Here is a 26,506-nt window from a genome sequence, read left to right as displayed (position 1 = left end):
TACCCAAAGATTGTATCCCTTGGACTCCTAGTACAACATCAACACAACCCATTGGAATAGAAAGCATAAGACTATTCAATACATATTCTCCCATTGATAGCTCGATATTATGGCACTTTCCAGAGCAATTTACGATTCCTCCATTTGTGACCATCACTTGACACTGTGGTGCTGGATATAGGAAGCAATTCAATTCCTTGGCTATCTTACAATGAATAAAATTATGGGTACTACCCGAATCAATCAACACTATTACCTTTTTCTTCTTGATATGTCATTCCATCTTGAGAGTTCGAGGAATAGTAATTCCTGCCAATGCATTACAAGATATGGTTGGATTCATTTCTTCTTTCTCTATGGTTGATTCTTGATGTATATCTTCTTCTTTTGACATTTCTTGTTTCTTTTCTTCCTCTTCATAATCTATGTAAAATAATTTCTTCTCAGCACACTTATGACCTTTAGTGTATTTTTTATCACAATTGTAACAAATCTCCTTTACTCTTTTTTCTTCCAATTGTTGTGGTGTCAACCTTGTAAGCTGTGGAAAGCCAGGGGTAGCAACACCTCCATCTTTATAATTGTGAGTGGTAGGCTTCCTTGTTGACATAATTTTGCTTTCAATTTTTCTTGCCAACTTGAATGCCTTCTCCAATGAATTAGGTTCCCAAAGACGAACCTCATGTTGGATGTTATCTTTTAAAGTCCCTATGAAAACATCAATCTTATGATCCTCTGGAATATCATTTTCTCTTATATTCAATTTTTGGAAGTCCTCAATGTGCTCCACCATTGAACTCTTTTGTTTGAGATTTATCAATTAGATAAAGAAGGTGTTTCTCTTTGTATCCTCATAATGTGTTGTCATTTCGTTCGTAAAAATTGACTAAGTGAGAATTTGTTTACGAGAACAAAGCCATTGATACCATACAAACTGATTGGGTTTCAAATATAAAGTTGCAATGCGTACATTTTCATCTGTCGTATCCATGTTACAAGATCCTTGTCATCAAACTTCTTCATATCGATCTTTGGAATGTGGTGGGTTTTTATTCCCACGTTAGAGTCTATGAAATCATGATTAACATTTATTTGTTCTCATCATGAGTTTCCTCTACTACCTTTTCGCCATTAGGAAGCCTTTCTTGTAGCAACTTTGTCAAACCTTCCACGTCTTTCTTCAAATCGTTAATGTTGCCATTTTTCAAATCATGATTAACATTTCTTTTGTTCTCATTATGAATTTGCTCTACTACCTTTTCGCCATTAGGAAGCCTTTCTTGTAGCAACTTTGTCAAACCTTTTTTCCACCCTTCCATGTATTTCTTCCAATATTAGATGTTGTCTTTCGTACCATTGATGCCATTATTCAAACCATCCATCTTAGCTTCTGTTAATTTTTGTGAGAGATTAATTTGTTGCACTTGGTTTCGTAATTTTGATATATCATGTTGCATTTCTTCATCTTCTTCATGTGTCATAGTACAACTTTTTGGATGCTTACTAGGTGTTGCCATTTTCTTTCTTCGGGGAATCAACTAATGATAATTATATTCACTATTCCCTTTTAATCACTTCAAACTATTTTTTCAAACAAAACTTATGCAATTTTTTTAGAAAGACTACACAACTTTTTTTATTATTTGTAGGATCTTGATATTGAATATGATGTATCTCTGAAATTTTGAACCTCCAAGGTCTGCACTTGCAAACTGTGGTAGCTCTCTGAGTCCTCTTTTCAACGCCAGATCGAAATTGGATTTTCCAAGAAAGTGTTATGTCAAATCTCCCAAGATGACCTAATTATACACTTTTTCAGTAGAACGAATTTGTATGAAGTGCCACGTGTCACTGTTTCAACCTTCAGACTTGAAAGCGATGCACAAAAAACTACAGTCCGCCCTCTTTCTGTAACTTCTTACGAAATTTCAATTTGATACTTAGAGAGAAAGTTATGAATATTTTCCCACGGTCACCTGTTTGGGATGTAATTTGGGATCCTGCAAAAAAACTAACTTCCTTCGCTCATATCTCCGAAAATATAGTGAGAAAATCTTTAAAATTCGGGCCCGAGGGTCATCAGGATTTCGGCTCAAATGGGTTTTTTTAGCTTCTGAAACGTCGTGTAAGAAAAATTATAGTGAAAATGCCATGATGACATGTTTGGAGCAATGAAACCCTAGAATCCAAAACTCTGATACCAAATGTTATGAAACCAGCTGATAAAAAGATAGGAAATATAGATCAACGACTTCAAAATCAACCTCTTCGAGGAGGCAACCTCCTTTACATTACACAAATGAACAATTCTTGGATGATACAAATGACAAAACCTACTTTCTAAATATAGGAGTCTAAGAGGTCACAATGTAATCAAAGCCAACATAACAATAATAACATAAGGGCACAACAATAACAATAGTGGGCTTCTATGGGGCACAATAATAACAATGTGGGGACAATAGGAGCACAACAATAATAATAAGGGGCTATAATGACAATAGTAATGGGGGAATCACTAGTATTATAGGGACCTAACAGGAGTAGCTTTGCCACAAGCATTTACTTAAAGAAGGAGTCATCTTCTTTTGATGAGTTGTGGGCTCAATGCATTTTGGAATAATCTAGGATCAAGGCAATAGATGACATTGGATTAGCTAAACAATCTCAAGCCCTTTTAATTGGAGTCAATAAGCTGAAGAAGGGAAAGTTCGAGAAGTCCAAGAAGAAAGATATGTCCAAGGTTCAATACTTTAAGTGCAATGAATATAGACACTATAAGAGGGAATGTTCAAGCCAAAAAAACAACAAGAGAAAGAAAAGAAGCGAGGCTCACATCGCTGAGGAAACAAGAGAACCTGAGAAGAAGCCAAAGAAAGAAGAAGTGAAAGATCTTTACTATTAAAAGAAGGCACTCTGGTTGTTAGGTTCTCTAGGAAGATTAATCTTTCCTTTAGGATAATATGCATTGTTTACTATAGAAGAATCTTGTATGGCATCATAAATAAAAGCATGTGATAGTAGCATATCTAGAGTATACTTGGTTAAGAACCATCATTTTGGAGGTTCTTGGGAAAAGCATTATGACAAGGTTAGTATACATTCCATGTAATATGGAAACTATACTTTTGAAGGGATGAAGGAATGAAATATGTCAAATCGCAGGGTCATCATTAGACATATAGCTAGATGATGGAACAAGAAGCATAGGAATGCATATTGAAAATAACCCTTGGATAAGATTCATGTGTGCAGAATCTTGTAACACGCTTAGTATGATTGTATGATGTTTAAAAGGAAAAGTTTGACTTACTTGAGGATAAAGAATTAAGACTTTCTCTAAAATGTGTAAAACAATGATTATCCAATATGATCTCTGGATGAAAATTCTAATTTGGTAATCAAGTTCGATCCTTGGGCACTCTGATGCCTGAAGGAAGATTTGATTGGAGATGGACCATGAGGATGTTGATGGATGAATGAGAATGTCATCATAATGAGGTAAGTCTAATTTTATTTTTATTGATAGTTATTGGTTAATTGTTTTGGTACCTAGAAGGATGTTGCAAGAACATAAGATAAGAGATGAGGCAAGCTCAATTGTACGGATGGAATATTGAGGAAAACTCAATATCCGATATTTGGCAACTCTAAAGTCAAGATGTACTCATCTTGGAATTGGAAGGTTCAATGTGAGAAGATAACCTGAAGGTCAAAGGAGATCACTTTCATGAGGAAGCTATGATCAACTTAAAGTTTGGGAAGGCATAATGTAGTTCCTTCATCTATGATGTCAAAGATGAAAGTGATGAAATGACCCGGATCCTGTCACAAAATTGAAGAGTAAAGATGGCTCCATGATATCTCGAAAGGAAGCAAGCTTGATACAAGAGATGCAAAGGAAAGAGGGAGCAATGTAGCTATGAAGAAAAAGTAGCTGACACTCTTTTAAAACAAGCTATAAGGCTTGTGGTGTTGATTTCCCAATTTGAAAGGAAGTAAAAGATCTCCTTTAGTTTTGAGAGGAAGCAAAAGAAGTATCCTTGAAAGGAGCAACTATATGTTCTCTAATCTAAAGGAGAATAGGATATCCTCTCTAGATTGAGAGGGAGTGATGTTGACATCACATGTGCATTTACTTCTTCAGGTGATGAAGGATGAATGGTGAAGGGTTGGATAAGCATCTGTGGTTTCCTTTAGGATATATAATTCAAAAAAGGAAAGGAACTGACACTCTTTGGAGATGGGATGTGAATCCAAGAGAAGAGTGGTCGAAGATCCAAGATAAAAATAGTCCTAAAAGGACATATCTTGTGAACATTCAGATGAGGTATGTGCCTCCTAACATAATGCTCTTGAATGAAGTAGAGTTTGTCTAGTTAGGCCTTAGGGACAATGTTGGTCATATTGAAGATGCTTACAATTGGTTTATCAATCTGACTCTTCTTATGAGAACTCTTTAGTTTGAGAATGATGTTGTACTGGTTGTACAATTATGAATACCTCCCTAGTTAAGAGGGAGATTTGAAAATGTAACTAGTTTCGGTCTTCATAATTGTTGTTGTACTCAATCCAATATGTATCCTATGTAACAAATACAAGAAGAAAATAAAAAGTTATTTTTATAAAGCATGGGTTTCATGCTCATTACTAATGATTTTTTAGGTAAAACCATGTTCTTCATGCTTCTAGGGTTTGTTAGGTCTTAGCGTTTATTGTCATGAGCCAAAAGAGTCATCATCATGTTTATAAGACCTTTATGGGCAAAATGTAATTGGAAAATTAATTATTTTTTAGTTTAGAAAGTCCTTGAAACTCCACAAGTACAAGTTGGCCTAAAGGAAGGAATTCGACCCCTTGGAAAGGTTATATAAAGGAGTATTTCAACCTCATTTATGATTCATGAAGAAGTTTGATTTCAAGGAAAAATTTAGATCTATGGTTGGGAAGCAGGAGAAGAAGATAGCAAAGGTCTAAGATGAGGAAAAATGACGAAAATTATTGTTTTGGGGTTCTATCTCTCTCATAGATGCAAAGGATTAGGGTTTTTGCAGCTTCCAAGAAGGCTGAAATTGCAGGTTTGAGTTGTCGTAGGACAAAGTGCAATATCTTGTTGTTGAAAGAAAGAAAAATCTGTCTCGACTTCGTTGATCTTGGAAGGCGCTGTCTTGCTCAAGAAAGGTCTCAAAAAAATGCTGAGTTAGGGTTTCCACAACAACATCAGAGCTGAAATTACAAGGTCGAAGTTGCAGGTCGAGTTGCAATATTGTAGTTGGCAGGTCAAAGTTATAGTCTAAAGCTGGTTAGTGTATAATTAAGGAAGGACTTGTTGAAGAACTGACTTGGTACCTGGAGCAGGGCTTGGTCTCGGGTTTGGGTCTTTGTTGTCTCATTTGAAGTTGATTCTATAAGAAGAGAAGAATTTTTCAGGTTTCCCATTGGAGGGTTTTTTTGTTAGTTTTTGTAGCATTGGATGTGTTCTAGCCACGAAAGTTGGTGGAAAGGCTAGAATGCATGTATTTTCCCAAACCCATAAATCATTTTTGAAAATTCCACCTAGAGACGACTTAATTAAAATAATTAATCAGTTTTTTTAATGTTTCCTAAATCTAAACATAGGAAATATGATTAATTAAAGGGTATTCACGGTGAGAATCTTCTAGAAAAAGACATGGGCCATCTTCTAGAAAAATACATGTATCGAGTTCTAGTTAATGTTAGCCATCGGTTAAGTTTTAATCATGGTCGTTGATGTCTCAACAAGAGATTTTAGGAAGAAGCTCGATGGGGCTTGGAGAAAACATACTAGTAGTTCGAATTCACTAGCAGATCGAATTCTAGAGTAGCAGCGTTGAGTTGCCGGGGAGAGAATTAGTGAACTCAAAGCAGTGAGAGAGCAACATAGATAGTAAGGACAGAGGAAGATTTTTCAGCTCTAGTGAGTGCGGTGCAGAGAGGCAGTGAGTGCCACAGAGAGGTAGCGCAAAGCCACTGTTTGGTAATTTAATTAGCCTTAAATTACTTGCATAGATTATCGTTCAACGCTAGTAAGTTGATGAAGTGTAAGTGCACTGTATGTGCTCGAAGTCCTTGGTTATTCACACCAATTCTAAATTAAGTTGAGTTATCGAAATAAATTCTAAATTAAGTTATTAAAATGCACAAGTATAGCAACTATTCTTAGAAAATAAAATGATCACACTCTTTTATTGAAGACTAATTATAGAAAATTTCACACTCTGCTTCAAAAGAAAATCTCACAATTTTAAATAGAATTAAAAAAATCCACACCTATTGTAAATGAAAATTAATTACACTCTTATAAAAATTATATCTAATTATAAATCCCACACAACCAATAGAAATCTCAGACTTATAAATCAATCTCACACTTGTAAAATGAAACTCAATTCATAAAACACACACACATTGCTATATATCTTAAATATGCTTTGTAAGAATCAACTCATTTATCAATATAACACATTCTTGCATAAATTGGATCTCTGCTTAAATATGTTCACACTTGCTCATTTATAAATTCACACTATTGTTAAACTTAATTCATGTGCATCTATAAACAAAAGAGAAGGTTAGTAAAGCCATCATAATTTGAGTATAAAAGAAATTAAAAACACTTCTACTCAATTGAACAAAACGTTCATGAAATTACATAGAAACTCTATCTACTGAAGACAAATAAAAATCCTTACTGCTCGAGGGGCCCCTCCACGAGAAGCAAGTAATCAAGCTATCGATCAAACAATCAACAACATATGGAGATGGAAAGGTTCTTTATAAACTGAATTAAAAACAAAGTTTTAAGTCTTCATTGTGCATACATAAAATCATTGTGTTTATGTTTGCTGCGAGGTCTTTTTATAAAGCCCGTATCATTAAATGTTTAGAGCTCTATGCCTAACCTTGCTAACAAAATGCTAAAATTAACTATGAAAAGATAACATAACAAAATTCGCTCATGATTTGCTATTAAGAAAGAAAATCGCGAGGCGTATATCTCGTTCCCCACTTCCCTATTATCGCTGACAGAGTTGACTTTATCCTTGACCACGTACCTGGAAACTTCGTTTATCAATCTGGTTCATGAAGGTAGGAGGGAATCATTGAGTGCATTGATTGCCATCTTTCCATATATTTCGCTCTCTAGCTGGCACCTTCGAACCTATCAAACCATGGACTTGGCTACAGAATTAGACATTCGCTGCAGAATCATCCTAATTCGGTAGCTAAAGCAAATATTAGACTAATAATAAAGAACATTATCAACTTATGAAATATAAGACAATTATATATTTGCCATGCCATAAATCATGTGATTTGATGTCCATTGAGTGATTATGATGGTCAAAGAAGAATAAGGAGAAAAAGGATGTAAAAAAGAAGCAATTATGAGGCTCAAAAGCCATGCAGAGGCAACACAGTGCTTCAGAGGGGATTCTGTATTTTGCTGGGGAGAAGCAGTGATTCAGTGCCAAAAGTTGGAGAGATTCCAGAAGGAGGATCCATCTTCCAAACAACAGCGAATCAGATAGCGAGATGAAAGCAATTCCGAGTTGTGGGACGCAGTCCTGCGTATACTGACGCAGTGATTGCATAGAGGTAGCATAGTGTAGCTCAACTTGAGCCAAGGTCAGTGTCAGATCACCTGTGGGAGTGAGATTTTTCTCACTAGATTTATTGTCAGTCATTTCTCTGTATGGATTGCTAGATTTGAGCATCCATAGTCTTGTACTCAAATTTACTTCTGCACAATATTAAAACTCTCTGCTGCTGCAATAGTTTTCCCGAGTTGGGTTTTTCCAGGGACTTTAGTCCAAAACAATTGTGTATTTGTGTGTGCATATATTCTTTCAACATTTTTAATTCTTCCACAATATTTATTTTGTGAAGGTTGCAGTGTATATGTTTCGATATTTGTCGTAGGAAACTGCAAATAATTTGTTTAATTAATTTAACAAATAGAAGAAATATTATCAGTTGTTGCAGTAGGATTCAGGGTTAGTCGAATTTTCACATGGTATCAGAGCATAGGTAGAAGTCAGAGATCTCATTTGCAGAAGGGAAGAGGAATTTCAAAGCTATGCGTAGGCATCAGCTCGAAACCCTCAGAGGCAACACAGTTCCTTTGGCCGACAGGGTCAATTTTTGAGGAAATTTTTATTTCTCTGAGAGAGACTACAAAGAATATTTTTTCTAGATCACAGATTACTAGAGGCAAAGAGAGAAGCAATATTTTCCTTGTAGAGCAGATCTTCAGCTAAGATGCAGTTATTTTGTAGCAGTTTAGTAGTGCATAATAGTGTCAGGAGGGAGGAAGAGCACACATTGAGGGAATTCTTTCCTCAAGGAAGACCTAGTCCAGAAGTTCGATTTTTCACTGCAGAGCAGTAGTAGTTGTGGGTTGATTTTCCCACTCTAGCAAGGAGTGCGTAGAGCTAGTCAGCAACTGCGCAGAGGAGAAGAGGAGTTCTTCGAATTTTTGTAGAGATAGCATTAGCAAGGCTGAGAGATCAGGATCGGTTGGAAGGAGCCTCCAACTACGTAACCTGGAAGGAAAGAATTTCTTGTCTTCTAGATGAATACGATCTCAAAAGCTACATCGATAGCGTGGTAGTTGTACTCGCAGATGCAAATCAACTGAAGACCTACAAGAAGGAGATGGTGAAAGCAAAGAGGTTGATTCTTGATGAAGTTCGAGATCACGTAGTGTCTCACATAACCGGCAAAGATACTGCTAGGCAGATGTGGGAAGCTCTTGCTACATTATACGAGGATCTTGCGAGCAGCAGAAAATGTATCTTGAGGAGAAGCTGAGATGTACAAGGATGCAGAAAGGGGAGTGTGAAAATTTGGAGGCCCAAATTTCTATTGCGACAATTGATTAAGTTCCTCATATTTGTTAAATTATTGAAACAAATTATTTACTACACCCTACATCAAATACCAAAACTAATACACTGTCATCTTCACCAATTAAATTAAATGCAGAAACAAGAAACTGAGCAAGAAAGAAATACACAACACATGACACTTATTTTTGGAAAAATGTTCCCGGAAAAACCCAATGTGGGAAAACCAGTGCAACAGCTGAGGGTTTGTATTATTAAATAATAGTTTATTGAATATAATCTTTGGATGCCTTGCTAGCTATCCAATACAAAGAATCTCACTAGTAGAAGATTAGTGAGAAATACCTCACATTATGACTGATGATCCAACATTGATCCAAGCCTTGGATTGCTGGCCCCACGCTGGTTTTGCGTAGCCACTGCGTCAGCCTACACAATTCCGCGTCAACCTCTCTAGGGATCTACGTCACCTCTTCTCGGATCTCCTGTTGTCTGGAGCTTCGTTCCTCTGGCTCTCCGGTCTCACACCCCGACTTCTGGCTTTGGAACTCGACTTCCCAGTTGAATTTCAGACTCCCTCTGAAGCTCTGCGTTGCCTCTGCATGACCTTACGATGCCCAAGGTAGCCTTTGCGCTGCCTCTTCTAGATCTCTATCTTCCTCTTCTGCAATGTATTCCTAGATCAAGAAATCTCCCTCCGGAACTATCCCTACCCCTCATTGCAAGAAATCTCCTTGATTGATTCTCTAACAACCGTTGCGTTGCCCTCTCTGAGAAATTTGATCTCTTGATATCTCTCTGATGTATTTTTCAAATGCCCATCAAAATCCTTCTTATAGTCCTCTAGTTGAGTAATCAACGACCCATATTAGATCCTAATCAATGGCTCAGATCATTTGGACTCTATATCCGTCTTCTTCTAGAAGTTTCACCCTTAGTTTAATTAATACCCTTTAATTATTGATATCAATCTTTCAGATTAATCACATCGCTAGGATTTGGTCTATGTTTTGAACTAACTAATGTGGTTCATCTTTAGGACAAGGTGAGAAATCAATAGATCCAAGGGAACAAATAGCAAGGATGCATCACTACCCAAAGTTCGTTGTTGGAAAATAGTCGTTGGGAAATAACCGTTAAGTAATTTGTTATGTAATAAATAAATATTTAGTTTCGATATTTTAAAATAACTGTTGTGTAATAAATAAATATCAAATTTCAATATTATAAATGGAATATTAGAATTAAATATTATATATATATATTAACTATTGTAATAATATTGTCTAATAATATAGTTGTTATGAAGTAATATTATTTAGAAATCCTAAGTTAAATAGTTAGTTTAAATAGTGTAATGTGTTAGGGTCTAACCCTATCTTATTGATTGGAAAAGTATTTAATTTAATTTATTAATAATTATTATAATGTTAGACTAAGCAACACAAAGCAGAGTTGGAAACAGTGTAGTTGGCACAGTGCAGAGTCAACAACAAGGCAGAGGCTTCAGTGACAACACAAAGTCTAGTAGTAGCTAGGACTCAGGTGACAGATGCATCACACTGAATACAATTGGTTAAATGTGTTGGATATTTCTGAGCTGCAGATGTTGCAGTTGCATCAACAATAGATGAGAAGGAGTTGCAATGCAGATGCAATAGTTGGCAGCAATTCAACAAGGTCAATAGCGACACAGATGCAACACATAAGAGTTGCGCAATAGTTGGTGGGCAGTAGCAGCTAGACATCAGTAGCATGACAGAAGGTGGTGCAGAGACAAGGTGTTGCTTCAATAGGTTGTAGTGCTAGAACACATTCCTCACTAAGAGGGAGTGTTAGTTTTTGTAGCATCGGATGTGTTCTAGTGACAAAAGTTGGTGGAGAGACGACTTAATTAAAATAATTAATCAATTTTTTAATGTTTCCTAGTCTAAACTTATGAAATATGATTAATTAAAGGGTATTAATTAAGTCATGATGAGAATCTTCTAGAAAAAGACATGGATCAAGTTCTATTTAAGCATTGATGTCTCAACGAGATATTATAAGAAGAAACTTGATGGGGCTTGGAGAAAACGCACAAGCAGTTTGAATTCTAGAGTAGTAGCGCCGAGTTGCCGGAGAGAGAGCTAGTGAGCTCGAATTAGTGAAAGAAGGGCAGGGATAGAAAGGTCAGGGGAAGTTTTTCCAGCTTCGGTGAGTGCAGTGTAGAGAGGCAGTAAGTGCCACAGAGAGGCAGAGCAGAGCCGCACAGAGGCAACGCAATGCTTCAGAGGGGATTTCGTATTTTGTTGGGGAGAAGCAGTGATTCAGTGACAGAAGTCGGAGAGAGTCCAAAGGCTAGGAGGATCCATCTTCCAAACAACAACTGATCAAATAGAGAGAGGAAAGTAGTGCCGAGTTGTGGGACGCAGTACTGCGTAGGTTGACATAGTGATTGCGCAGATGCAACAAAGAGCAACTCAACTCGAGCCAAGGTCAATGTCGGATCGCCTATGGGAGTGAGATTTTTCTCACTAGATTTATTGTTAGTCATTTCTCTATATGGATTGCTAGATTTGAGCATCCATAGTCTTGTAATCAGATTTACTACTGTATAGTATTAAAACCCTTAGTTACTACACCAATTTTCCCAAGTTAGGTTTTTCCAGGGACTTTAGTCCAAAAATAACTATGTATTTGTATGTGTGTGCATCTATTCTTTCAGCGTTTTTAATTTTTTCGTGGTATTTATTTTGTGAAGTTTGCAGTGTACATGTTTTGGTATTTGCTGTGAGAAATTGCAAATAATCTGTTTAATTAATTTAACAAATAGAAGAAATATTATCAATTGCTACAGTGGGATTTGGGGTTAGTCGAATTTTTACAGTTTTGCCTAGCTGAGAGCCTAAATTCTGTCTCCTCTATTATTGTTGCTTTTGTTCTTGATATTTGTTTGATGAAAATATCGACATTAAAGAACAGAAAAAGACTAAGTAAGTTCATAAGGAAATATTAAGGTTAAGGAAAATAAATATTAATTGCTGACATATTACATTTTCCAACACCACCCACATCGGAGATTGGGATTAGTATTTCACACTAACTTCCAGAAAGGGTTAGTTAACTCAATTTTCTCTCCACTTGTGAACTAAGACTCAATAATAGCCATTCAACCTCCTAATATTAGGTCGAATTAGTCAAGAAATTATTATTTAAGCAAGTGGAAGGCCATCCTTCCAAGGGGAATTGTCTTTAGCAAGAACAAGTGCCTCACTCTCTTCTCTCCATTATTTCTTCTCTCTCTCTCTTCTTTAGCTCTTGATACTTTCTGTCTCGGTATCATTGTCTCAAGTTCTATAACAATCATCTTGTGTACACCTTTTGGCAATTGCGGAATAAAACTCAGTTTTGATCCACTCACTTTGGTTTGTTTTGATTCAATGTTATCTTGCATAAATTATTAAGAGTTCTTAGCTATTTATTTGGGCAATTGCCACTTAGATACACTTTCTTTCTTACTTTATCTTTCCATATTAGAGGTTGATTTGTGGAGCTATTCCACGTATTTAATTTATGAATTTTCACATGATTGTTTGCCAATATTTTGCTGATCAAACAACCTTTATCTAGCTATTTTGTGAGTCTTCTATTGCATATTTACAGGTTAGAACATGTACAATCATTAGGGACACCTCCCAAGGTTGGCAAGCACCAACACATACAGAGGAGGATTTTCTATTGACACATAGGGTAGATTTTCCCATATGTTCACTGATTTTTGCAGATGATTTTAAAAGTTTATATCAGATTCAGGGGCATAAAATTTAGTGCTAACAAGACCAAAAGTCTCACTCCTTTGTACTTGCATCTATTTCCATTTTTAGAAAAAGAAAGAAAAACAATCTCACCTTACAACTGAGTTTTCTCCTGTAATGGTTTCTCAAATCATATCTTATGTTATCATGGTTGAGTGATCGCATTTTTGCCTACTCTCTATTTTCCACATTTTACATAGTACATGCAAGAAAACAATAACTTAATAAATCCAAAAGTCTAAGGAGAAAATAACCCCCATAATACATATTTCAGATTTTAAATATGATTTTATTAGATTTGTTGTGACAAACTGCCTAGTATAATATCCACGACAGTTTGCAAATCAAGGAAAGAGATAACTAGTCTTCAAAAGAAATCCATAATAGGAAAGCCAAGGTTTACTGGAAAAAAAGGCACAGGTTTATAAAAGTATGATGCAAAAAGGGCACAGGTTGATAAAAGTATGATGGAAAAAGAAAAAATGAATTTGGATAAAGGAGAATGATGAAAATGGGATTAACATAGTTATCGAAGCAAATATATCCACACCACGGGAACGTGTACTAGAGAACGTTAGGTCATATTGCATGCTACCTATTCGTTCCAATTTTTGGTGTCTCCCGTACTTGAGTACATCGATATCTACCTTGTCTATCGGGGGATAGCGAAAATAGATGAGTATTTTTCATGAAGGAAATTCTTCAAAAATAACCTAATCTTTTTCCACTCATATCTAGTGGATCCCACCAACCTTCATACAAACTTGATACCCTAGAAAAAACCATAGATATAAACAGGATGATCATTTTAAAAGCAATTGCTAATGCTCGGCAGTGGAACGGAGCTTGGTAGCTGAAAAACCATAACAGTAGAGAATCTGCATCACTTTTCCGTTTAATTAGATACTGAATGCATTGGAGAGGCATTCTATGTTTCATTTCTACCTTCCCTGTAACCAAACGTAGTGACAGCACTGGATTTTGTTACTTTAAGGTTTATAAAACTTTCATAATTACTACTAGTTTTTACAGTTTATAAATATTGTATTTTTCTTTATTTGGGCAGGATCCCCTATGTCCTGACCCCTGTCATACCCTACAGTCCACTGAAATTTGAGGGGATCTCTCCACAGGTACTGGATACACGTTCCCATGTACCGTAAACTTGAAACAATGGATGACCCCAAGGATTCCAGGGCTTTGAAAAATATTTATCCCAGTGCAAGAGAGTTAAAAAAGCAAGATGAAAACAACATTGGTTAGCTTAGGAGAGAGTAACCGAAGCGGAGAATTTGTAGGCCAAAGACCAAAAGGGCACTCCTTCAATATATGATGTGCCCTGTGGCTGATTTTAGAATTAATCTTGATTATCAAAAGACCATATTAGAGCAAAGGAATGAGAGCCCTTTTCGGAACAAGTGCTGGAAATAATATATCCAGCAGAATCCTAACGTCATCCCCACTGCACATTGTGGCAGGGAAGGATGAATCATGTTTGAAAGATTCTGATGACCAAATTAGCAGGAAGAAAGAGCAATAAGTCCACTTCTTATCTAGTGGCCAAGTCAGTTTTTGTACCCTGGAACGTATAGCATCTCGTATTTCCATGTTTATAATAAATTACGAGTTCTTTAAAGTTTTTGGACTCCAGTCAAAGAGCAGAACCTTGGTTCTGCATCTTTGAAATTTTTACCATTGTGTGTAAAATTTTATAGAATTTTCTTTTTATTAGGAAATAAATGATTATATTCTTTAGGATGAACATGGGAAGGCAAGCTCACTAAGTGATAGAAACCTTAATGCCCCGACCTTAAATACAGTCTGCTGTTGATGCTGAGCTGAAATGTGTGGCACAGCAGGGTCAATTTGTAACACTAGCAGATAAATGCCACCCATTAACGGCTTGAGTCCATGTGATCAACCATCTCTGCATACAGTATAAGTATCCTTGGTAATAAATTGACTTTAACAAAAATAACATGGTCACAAGTATGAAATACTATTTGGTTCCTCTATTTACACATCAATTTTTATTAGATTCAGTTGTCGAAAACTTGACATCTTAATTTCGATACAACTTACAAATACAAATCATCTTTCAAAGAAAATAAATATCAAAGCAAAAGATAACGGAATTGTGGATAAATGTGCTTAGGGCCGTGCTTGGCTATCTCTTCTAGGTTGTGTATGCTTGTAGCTCTCTGCTGTCGGTTTCTGGAAATGAAGTTTTAAATCTGTTTGCATTTCTCCTTGTAATGGAGTGTGATTTGTAATGATGCCAGAGGTGTGCCTCCATGCCACTGACTTTTATTGTAAAGTTATTTTAACTTTTCCTACTTTGTGAAGCAATTTTTCCATTTTAGAATGCGACTGAATACAAAAGTACAAGCATCTATTTATGCACTTATTCCATGCATCAATTAAAGACTAAAAGATGTGATTTTTGTAGCCTGCCCTAAATGTCTAGATCCTCTTTTACAAAAGCCAGTCTATATAGAATTTGTTCAGCTAAAGTCACCCAATAACCATGTTATAAGGTATGATCCTTTGTTTTCCAGGGACCACTTAACATCTTTATCAGTGAACACAGAAGGAAATTTTGATATCCACTAGGGAATAAAGGAGGATTTTATATGTGAAAAAATTTAAACAGATAAATTTACAATGGAAATCCCCTGCGCCGAACAAGTTTGCTGCAGAAATTTAAAATGGTCTTGCAAAATTATTTAACAGAACTTTTGTTACTGGACAAATCCCAAAGGGTCCCTCCATCCTCTGCCATACAAAAAAGCATTTATTAGTAGTGCATATAAGTCTGTAAACTAGTGAGAGCAATATGGACAAATTTTATTTTTAGCTCTGTAGTTCACTATGACATTAATATAGGCAATGGGAATTTACTATATAGAGAGTAATGACTTGAGAAAACATTCTTAAAATAGCCATAGTATTAATGATATAAGGCATCCAGACAAAACGTATTTATTCATTCTAGCAGACGGTACTTAAAGTACAATATGAATCCCAGGCAATGCATTCGTTCAGTGCTTTCTAGTCAGTTAGAGGCTTTGGAGTTCAAGATATTTTCCAATCTGGCATTGTTGCATTTCTTTCACTAGAAGCCAAAAAATTAGCGTCCACAGCAAAGAGTTCCCGGTCCAAGTGTGGATGATATCCTAGAAGGGCTTTGGTGTTTATATTTGATGAGGCATACAGGAGGAATCCTGGAACTTACCTGGGTAGGATCATGTTTCAATCATTCTGCAGGTATTGCGTTTGCAAATAGGCATTGAAGGAACTTGCATGCACTAATACAATTTTGCAGATGGAGCTACTTGAAATAAAATGAAATTTCATTGAATATCCACCAATGATCTGCTGAACAGACACAAAAGTAATAGGCAAATTTGGATAAATGTGTGATGCATATTATTCACAAGCTGTACATATGAATACATTTTTGATTGACCCTTGATTTTCATCTTCCAAGGGGTCTCTTGGACTTTTATGACGGTTGGCCTTCACTTGAGACTTTTTGCCTTCCATTCAAGTGAATGAGCCAAGTTTGCATAACCTAAGAGGATTATGCTTCCAACACCCCCCCCCCCTTAATCTGAAAGGGTGTATATGAGTCCAGGAAGAGAGCTGAAATACAAAAGTTCATGGCAGCAAATGACTGGATGTGCTCTCTGAAATGGTGGTTTAAGGAAGACCACAAACCAAATGAGGTAGCAGAACCCAAAGTTTATACCTGTGGTGGTTTAAGGCTAACTGCCAACTTTGGAACTTGGCTCAAAGTAGTTCCTGGAACAATTCTGAGTTTGGCTAGAAGCTAAAGTCATCTACGAAGTGAACTGCTCCTTGATGATGGTTTAAAGATGACCACAAACTGATGAAGTGAGTAGTACAAACCAAACCAAAGTCTTTTTTCAGTAGTGGTTTAAGGCTGGCCACCAACCAAATCATAATCATGGAGCATGAATCTATCATTGGCTACAACTCTGACTTTGGCATGGGCTGACTCTGGCTCCAGGCTCTGGTAGCTGGCTTTGGTTTACGCTGTTGCTCATGCTCACTTGATATATCTTTGAAGCTAGTAGCTGACCATCAATTCCCCCCCTATTACATACAAGGTGAGAAGATGAAGATATCTCTATTGCAAGACGCGTCAATACTCGAGAATGAATACTGATATATCTTTTTGGCCATTGAAGACCATTGCCAAGATGCGATCCGTCCAAGGTGAATCTTTGCTCGAGTAGGAGTCTTGTGTCTGGAACATCTGTTTAAATAATGAGTATGTTTTCCACAATGCTCACAAGGGTGAAGATCAAAATACTGATCTTTCACATGGCCAACCCGATCAGAATGTTGACATTTGAAACTGGATTGGTTTGGAGTAGTGTGGAGTGGGAAAGGTCACTCCCTTTTCATATCTGAGACCAGTTTTGTCCTTGTTGCTGATAACTTCTTCCCAAGGCCTCATGATGGACTTGAGTAATGGGAAGTGCAAGTAGAACCTCTGCACCTTCATGTGAATATGCTCCTGGAATGGCATCATTGATCTGATCCAGTGTTGGCTGCTGGTGGGAATCAATCTCAAACAACGAATTGTTTTGAAAAAACCAGTTCAGAATGCTGATTCCCTTGATTCAGTTCATCTCACTAGAGTTGAGATTCAAGCTTCAGAAACTCAATTTTGTCTTGTGCATGTTATAGACAGATTTGAGTATCAGTAAGAGAGGCCGTGCTGATTTTCACTGTGTCATCAACAGCAAAGAGTATTAGAGTGTTCAGTAACTCTAATAATCCATCAAGTCTGGCCATTTTCTCAAGCTCGGTAAATGAGGAAAATACAACTACCTCAGCACATCAAGAAGAAGAGAATTAGCTAGGTATATGCTATTGATTTTGCTGAGCAAAAACAATCTTCCAGCTATAATGAATGCTTCAAACAAGGTATATAATAGTCCCTATCTTACTTATGTTTTGAGATAGCAATAGTTAATCCACTCTTGATCATAGGCCCAACCAACTTTCCTTCTGTTGCTTTAACATCACTGGAAGTATTACACTGTACAAGACAACGCTGCACTATACTGTACTATCTGAGACTTGAGGAGGCAGTAGATTCAATGATTTGCTCCTCAATGTAAAATGGGTTATAGTTTGGATAAAGTCAACCCAATCATTTGATTGGATGTTGAAGGATGGGTCACTTTTTCGATATTGCACTATGGCTATAACTAGCTGCTTAAACTCTATTATAGAGGATTCACTCTCACAATAAAAGAAACACTGGCTTGCTGCATATTCTCCTTCTTCACACGGATATCATTAGGCGAAGTCCTTGGAGGTTTACTAGTGAGGAGTCTCAAGCGCACAGAGAAGGTTGTGAAAGAACAAAGTCCCAATTGATTCAATCATTGAATTGTCTTCAACGCAATATAGAGTTTGCTTATAAGAAGTTAATTATCTATGTTCCCAGGAAACATGGGTTTGGGAACAGGGACGGGGACGGGGACACTTATGTCACTTTTTGAAACAGGGCACATGGGTTCGTTGGGGATATATCTATATATATATATATGTATTATTTTATAAATTATAATATATATGGATTTGTATATTTTCCAACTTTAAACAAGAAAAATAAAATATTCATGATTTAAACTTTAAAGATTTAAACATGCACATCATTGAACATTCAACATTCACATTGAAATTTCAAAATTTCTAGTTTGATATCAAGTGCAAATTGGAGTTTACACATTAATAAGAATCATGATATATGTCCATTGTCATACTACATTCAAAATTTGCTGTAAGACATCTCCAAACATGAACTAGGAAATTTCAAAATAGTGAACAATGGCTTCCTCAATCCATCTCATCAACATCACTTAGATCTTCAGTTAGCATGCTCTCCAGCGACATAGCTACAATAGTAATGACCTTAACATAGCTACAATAATAATGACATTCGGCCTACACAATGAATCTACAGTGGCCATCTCTAGGTTGAAACTGCAGAAAGAGAAGTAAAAACGCTGTTAAATTATGGTATGTTCTATGCTTAGAGCAATTTACTTATTTTCCTTCTTATTAGCCACAGATTTACAATCACATATACATTAAGTAAAGTGCAGATAGAACATTTAATGATCAATCGAAAACAAACCAAGGCAAGGGACACAAGATGTGGCGGTTAGCCAGGGACAAACCCCAATTTGGGGAAACCCTTTGATCAAATCTTCTTTTATCTTCAATAGTTCAATAGAGAGAAATAGTACAAAATCTGAATTCTGTAATTTTATATTAGCAACAACAAACCCTAAATCAGCAAAGTCAAACTTGGTCAAACTAGCTGAAATTGACCTCTAAAATACTTGGTCAATTTCTGGTCAACTTGTCTTCAAACAGCCTGAAGAAACAGCCCTAGAACAGCCCCAAAAGTTCAGTCAATGTGCAGATGTCTTAAGTCAACTACAGCCCTAAACTAGGGCAGTCAATACTGGTCAAACCAGAGGTCAGATCACCTCGTTTTTCGTGCCAAAAATTGCGGCCTGCCTAGGAGAGACAACCACACCCAATCCGCACTTCTGGAAGGTCAATGCTGGTCAAAGATGACTTGCTGTCCTTTTTCTGCGTCTTCTTTGCCTTAGGACGTCTTCCTTTTAGCCACACGTGTGAGAGAGAGAGAGACTCTTTTCTGCGCAGGAGAGAGAGAGGTGTGTGAGTGAAGTGTCCAAATGAGGAGAATGCTCCTTGTATTTATATGCAAAACGTTGAGGTTGAATAGACATGACTGTTGGGCTTCTGAGCCTACATAAGTTTGCTGGCCGACCTTGACAATTTGTCCATAATCAAAATAAATTCATATCTTCATAAATACTTATCGGAATTGGATGATCTTTAGATCAATTCTACACCTCCCGACGAGAGGAATCTAGGAAAAATATCAGCAGCCATAAATAAGGTGACCCACATGGATTTTGGCCCTAGTTGCCAATTTTAACACTCCCTCTCAACTAGGGAGAACTTCATCTGCAATCTGTCGGACCGTCACTGCTATCCATCCATCAAATGCACTGTCCTGTACAGCTTGACCCCACTCTGTTCTGCTCTGCTTTGCTCTAAACTATGAAGAAGAAAAAATGATCGAGGATGTATCATACCATCCTCCATGGACCCGAATTCAGTCTCAGAGTGTGTACCACTCTCACTGATCCCAGATCAATGGAGGTCATCCTAACATAGGGAGTACGGTAGATACAATGATGCGTCTATCAATAGAACTACTATGGTCCCTATCCTCATTTCCCTTCTCATTGATCAAATGAGAGGTACTTCCCATGAGTCCCAGACTGCATGGGTAGGATGCCTCGACAGGAGAACTAATCATCCTGTCCACAGGAGAACGAATCATCCTGTCCAGTGAATGCCACGGAGAACTAATCATCCTGTTCCATAGTTGCCACGGAGAATGAATAATCCTGGCCCACAGGAGAACTAATAATCCTGTTCCACAATCGCCATGGGGTGTCACAGGGGAAGGTTGAACCTTTTACCCTGTGCATAGTGCACCACCAGGGGATGGTGAGTCGCCCTGTGGTCACATGTCACTCCAAGAAGTACCCCACGCCCCCTGGAGCTCCCAGAGCTCAATACATCACACTAGACCCTCATAAGAGGGTCTCTGAACGACACCAAGTCGTTCTCGGAAAGTAAGGAATTTGACCTTTCCTAGGAGCTTTGTCAGAATGTCGGCGACCTGTTCATCTGTACCGATATGTTGGAGCCTTATTGCTCCTCGCTGCACCATATCTCGAATATAGTGGTACCTGATATCGATATGCTTGGAGCGATCATGAAATACATGATTTTTTGATAAACGAATCCTGCTCTGGTTGTCACATAGAATCACAGTGGTATCCAATGTAAATCCAAACAGCTCACTGAAGAGCTTTCGCAACCAGACTGCCTCACAAGAGGCCATGCTAGCAGCAATGTACTCTGCCTCGACGGTGGTCAAAGCCACCGACTTTTGCTTCCTGCTCATCTAGGATATCGAGGCAGATCCCACAAAGAAACAACACCCGTAAGTGCTCTTTCGGTCCACCACACTGCCTGCCCAATCAACATCAGTATACCCAAGTAGTCTCACATCTCCGGCACTGTATCTCAACCCATGAGTGATTGTGCCACAAAGATATCTCAGCAGATTCTTGGCACCAATCCAATGTGAGTGGTGAGGCTCAACCATATGTTGACTCAAAGTGTTGACTGCAAAGCATATATCTAGACGGGAGTTCACCAAGAACATTAATGCTCCAACGAGTTGACAATACTCAGTAGCATTTCGTAAAACAGGTCCGGCAACACTACCGCTTAACTTCTTGAAGTCAAGCTCCATCGGGGTAGTTACGGGCTTGCAGTCCACCATGCTGAATCTTTCCAATATCTTCACCACATATTTTCCTTGAGATAGGAAAATCTCCCCTGGTTTCTGCCAGACTTCCAGTCCTAAGAAATAGTGCATGAGTCCTAGGTCTTTCATCTCGAACTCAAAAGCCAACTCCCTCTTACATTCGTGAATGAGAGGGTCTGCACCTGTTAGAAAGAGGTCGTCAACATAAAGCACCAGTATGAGAGGCTTGTCATCTATAACCTTAAAGTAAAGGTTAGGGTCGGCTTCACTTCTAGTGAATCCCAGCTTCATCAAGTAGCTATCGATTCTCTCATACCATGCTCGGGGTGCTTGCTTTAGCCCATAGAGGGCCTTATTCAACCTGCACACATGAGATTCTCGATCATAGATTTCAAATCCTTCGGGTTGCTCCACATAGACCTCCTCTTTGATCGAACCATGTAAGAACACAGTCTTGACATCCATTTGATGTAGGTTCCATCCTTGCGAAGTAGCAAGGGCTATGATTGAGCGGATGGTGGTATATCGGGCAACAAGTGCAAATATCTCGTCATAGTCTATACCCTCCTTTTGGGAGAAGCCACGAGCGACAAAACAAGCCTTATACTTTTACGCACTTCCATCAACTGCATGCTTTATCTTGTAAAGCCATTTTGAAGTGACAACGACTTTGTCCTGGTGTCTGGGAACCACATCCCAGACATCGTTTTTCATAATGGACTCATATTCCTCGGTTATAGCATCCTTCCATACTTGATGCTTGACGGCATCTGTGAATGAGGAAGGCTCATTTTGGATGATCGTGCTCATGATGGTCAGGTATCCCTGATACCTGTTCGGCTTCTTACTTTCACGGAAGGTTCCTCGGGGTGCAATGTGCCCTTCAACATCAAGTGTTCCCCTAAGCCATGAAGGCCTCTTCCTAGAAGAGGAAGGCTCTTGCGGAGGAGGATCAATAGGATCCATAGTTTCTTCCACATCAGGCATCACCTCATCTTCCTTTTCCTTCGGTTCCCTGGTGTTAGCTTCTTTAGATCCTCTTAGAGTAGGAAGATTGTCTACTTTTCTAAGAGCCATATCTTCGTCAAAAGTGACATCATGGCTAATCTCGACTTCTCTTTGACCAGCCACATAGATTCTATAGCCCTTAGTATTTTCGCTATAGCCCACGAAGATTCCTTTCTTTCCAGATGCACCCAATTTATTCCTTTTCTCCTTCGGCACATGAAAATATACAGGGCTTCCAAAAATTCTAAAATGAGATACGTCAGGTTTCTTACCGGTGAACATCTCTTCGGGAGTCTAGGAACGCAATGCTTGATGAGGGCATCGGTTTTGTACATATACGACGATGTTTGTAGCTTCGGCCCATAAAAACTTCGGAAGTCTTTCATCATGGAGCATAGCACGGACAACTTCCACAATCATACGGTTCTTCCTTTCCGCCACACCATTCTGCTCAGGAGTATATGTAGTAGTGTCCCTCTTGATGCCAGCCTCATTGCAAAAGTCATGAAACTCATTGGATTCATATTCAGTCCCATTATCAGTCCTTAAGGTCTTGATCTTCTTCTCGGTTTGATTCTCGATCAAGGCTTTGAAGTGTCGAAACCAGGAGAGCACTTCATCCTTCTTTTTCAAGAAGTATATCCAAGTCTTGCGAGAATAATCATCTATAAAAGTGAGGTAATATGAATATCCTCCCAAGGAGTTCACAGGCATCATACCAAATATGTCTGAGTGAACCAATTGCAATATATCGGAGGTCTTGCTTTGGCTTGAGGGGAATGGTCCCCTTTAGAGCTTTCCTTCAGCACATCCAGGTCATACACCTTGTTCTACTCGGAATTCGGGCATCCTTGTCACCATTTGTCTCACATCGGGTAAAGCTTTATAATGAAGGTGAGCAAACCTTTGATGCCATAGTTCGGATTGAAGAGATGTGTCACAAGACATGACACCTAGCGGACTTCCTCTAACCTGATATAATGAATCAACTTGAAGGCCAAGAGTGAAGGCATCTTTAATATTCTTTTTCCATACACGTACCTTGCCATCGCTGAAGGCCACCTTGGAGCCTTTGTCTTCCATAGCCGAAATGGACACCAAGTTCTTTTTTGAGATCAGGTACATATAATACATCTTGTAAGTGGATTGTATTACCCTGATTCAATTGAAGAGTGACATTTCCTACGCCTTTCACGGGATATTTTGAATTATCTCCAAGAACAATTTCCAGGTTGGTTTCCTTCTCTATCAGATTATAGACAGCTTCTTTGCAACCAGTGACGTGCCTTGAGGCCCCACTATCAATAAGCCAATTTCCCAGCGAGTCTGGGGAAGCAGAGGTAGATAGAGCTGCTGGTAGATAATATTCATCTTGCTTATTGTTAACGGTGTTAGATTCATACTTGGAATTTCTTGCCTTCTTGAATGATTGTCCTCTTCCCTTGATTTCCGACACTTCTTTTGCCTTTGCCATTTGACTTGCCATTCCTTTGATTGCCTTGAGAGGGATTTTGATCATCGTCCTAGTGAGAGTCCCTTTTATCAGGGCACTCCCTTGCATAGTGACCTGTGTTGTTGCAATTGTAACATCATCCTTTTCTTCCACCCTTTGGTCCAACCTTTCCTTTGAATTTAGCCCCGTAATTGTTTCTTCTTTTAGCATGAGAAGAAAAGGCAGTGGGATGACCTTTAAGTATGGGCATTTCTTGCTCTTCCATCCTTGTTTCTTCTTGAATGCATCTCGCCATTAATATCTCAAATCCAGGAATTACATTATTGTTGAGAAGAGTAGTCCTAAATATATACCATTCAGATGGTAGTCCTCCAAGAGTCCTTGCTTTGACTTCTCCCTTGGTCCATTTGTTCCTAGCAGCAGCGGATGCATTTGATGGAGGTTCAACAATTCCGCCTCTCACATGGTCCAATACTTCCTGCTCCTCTAATGTTAGATCGAGAGACATCTTCCATCTGTGGTAGTCAGACTTCTCACGGAGTTTGTCTTCAACAGGGAAGTGTGTTGAGGACCCCATGTTTTAAGACTGTTTGCCAATCTTTCTCTTCAATGATTGCTCTTACTCTTGCTTGGGCTTTGTCTTCACCTCAGCTCTGATACCATGTCAAATTATGGTATGTTCTATGCTTAGAGCAATTTACTTATTTTTCTTCTTATTAGCCACATATTGGAAATCACATATACATTTAAGTAAATTGCAAATAGAACATTAAATGATCAACCGAAAACAAGCCAAGACAAAAGACACAAGATGTGGCGGCTAGCCAGGGACAAACCCCAATTTGGGGAAACCCTTTGATCAAATCTTCTTTTATCTTCAATAGTTCAGCAGAGAGAAATAATACAAAATCTGAATTCTGTAATTTTATATCAGCAACAGCAAACCCCAAATCAGCAAAGTCAAACTTGGTCAAACTAGTTGAAATTGACCTCTAAAATACTTGGTCAGTTTCTGGTCAACTTGTCCTCAAACAGCGTGAAGAAACAACCCTAGAACAGCCCCAAAAGTTCAGTCAATGTGCAGATTTCTGAAGTCAACTGCAGCCCTAAACTAGGGCAGTCAATACCGGTCAAACCAGAGGTCAGATCACCTCAATTTTCGTGCCAAAAATTGAAGCCTGCCTAGGAGAGGCAACCACACCCAATCCACACTTCTGGAAGGTCATCGCTGGTCAACACTGGTCAAAGATGACCTGCTGTCCTTTTTCTGCATCTTCTTTGCTCTAGGACGTCTTCCTTTTAGCCACACGTGTGAGAGAGAGAGAGATGTGTGTGAGTGAAGTGTCCAAATGAGGAGAATGCTCCTTGTATTTATATGCAAAACGTTGAGGTTGAATAGACATGATTGTTGGGCTTCTGAGCCTACATAAGTTTGTCGCCCAACCTTGACAATTTGTCTATAATAAAAATAAATTCATATCTTCATAAATACTTATCGGAATCGGATGATCTTTAGATCAATCCTACACCTCTTGATGAGAGGAATCTAGGAAAACTATCAACAGCCATAAATAAGGTGACCCACATGGAGTTTGGCCCTAGTTGCCAATTTTAACAAAAGCTCTGAGCTTGAAAAAAATTACAACAAAATCAGTAAAAAAATTGACCATAACGTTACCAATTTTGGGGTTCCACGCACCCGTTTTAGGGGGTTGGCGCACCCAATTAGACAAAATAACCATAACACAAGTGAGAGCTTTGGTTATTCCTGAAGGTGCAACACCACACTAACTAGACAATGACATCGTTGAATGCTGCCACCTTGCACCAAACGTTCTACAAGATGGCCAAAAATCGCACTAGTAGCATAACAAATCCTCTTTCTTCACTGATAAAAAAGGCATCGTGCTCATTGAACATAGCCACATTCTAACATTAATATCACAGGAAAACAACAACATGGAAGGGTACCCGTACTACTACAACTATAGCTTTAGCAACGTTTTCTCGAGCAACAAATGCTTTGTCGTCATTGGCTACCACATGTGATCGCTTCTTCAAGCCTAATATAGTCTTTTCTCCGATTTCTATAGATAAGCCCTCACATTTCTCAGGCTAAGTACATGAATGTACCATTCACCACTGAATTTTGGAGGGTTTCTTTAATGACCGAGTGCAGTACACTATTGTGTTTGCAGACTGGCAAGGTTTCCTAGTGGGAGAGTCATTTGGCCTCTGGGCATGTTCTTCAAAGCGCAGAAAAAATGATGAATGATGGCATGATCGTGAAGAGTAGGAGCAGCAAGGTTTAACAACTTTATGACAACAATACCTTAGATCATACTGCGGAGAGTTTATTAAATAGCTTAGCTAGTTAAACATGATATTGCACTATCTCAATTTCACTCAAATGATGCCTTCATTAACACTCAAACATGAGGACAGTATACTCATAAAAATCACTGTTAAATGCTGATAGCCTTACTCAACAAGTTTGCTGACTGGTTATGCATGCTAATTGAAGGATGATGCAAAGAAAATGGTCCAAGGAAGGAGAAAAACACAACTGCATACAGAGAAACAAAACAGAACTGCTTGGAGGAATCTGTGAGCACTACATTCAAATTGTCATCCTTCATGTGCTTGTAGTTGAACTCTTGCACAAAATGATTCACCACCGCCAGAATTCAAACTGATGACTAGATTCGAGACTCAAGACTTTGCAAGTGCTGAACACTGAAAGAAAACATACGGGGATCTTGGCAGAGAGCAGGCCAGGTCTAAGAGTGGAAAACAAGTAGAGGAAATGCTTCTGTTAGACCAAATGATCAAAGGAAATTGTGGACCAAAGGTTGACATTTTAACACATGATGTTTCTTCCCAGCAATCCAACAACTAATGCCAAGCATGTGTGAGTTGATAAAAGTTGTTTTCTCTTCGTTTGGCC

The 26,506-nt window shown here is 38.2% G+C and overlaps 1 protein-coding gene across 2 annotated transcripts in view; it reads right to left on the bottom strand.

Moving 5' to 3' along the window:
• Positions 1 to 15,038: 15,038 nt before the first annotated feature.
• The window catches only part of LOC149267637 (krueppel-like factor), a 105,753-nt gene continuing 94,285 nt past the window's right edge, over positions 15,039 to 26,506 (bottom strand). For both annotated transcript variants that reach the window (XM_089433767.1, XM_089433768.1), the window contains exon 2: positions 15,039 to 15,442. In XM_089433767.1, coding sequence (XP_089289893.1) covers positions 15,371 to 15,442 — 72 coding nt within the window. In that variant the 3' untranslated portion in view covers positions 15,039 to 15,370. The remainder of the gene's footprint in view (positions 15,443 to 26,506) is intronic.

This window comes from Pinus tabuliformis, chromosome 6, assembly GCF_031772625.1.
Source record: "Pinus tabuliformis cultivar Carrire ecotype Pingquan chromosome 6, CPIR1, whole genome shotgun sequence".
NCBI lineage: Eukaryota > Viridiplantae > Streptophyta > Pinopsida > Pinales > Pinaceae > Pinus > Pinus tabuliformis.
The sequence above is the reverse complement of the archived record's forward strand: the minus strand, read 5'-3'. Positions and strand labels throughout refer to the sequence as shown.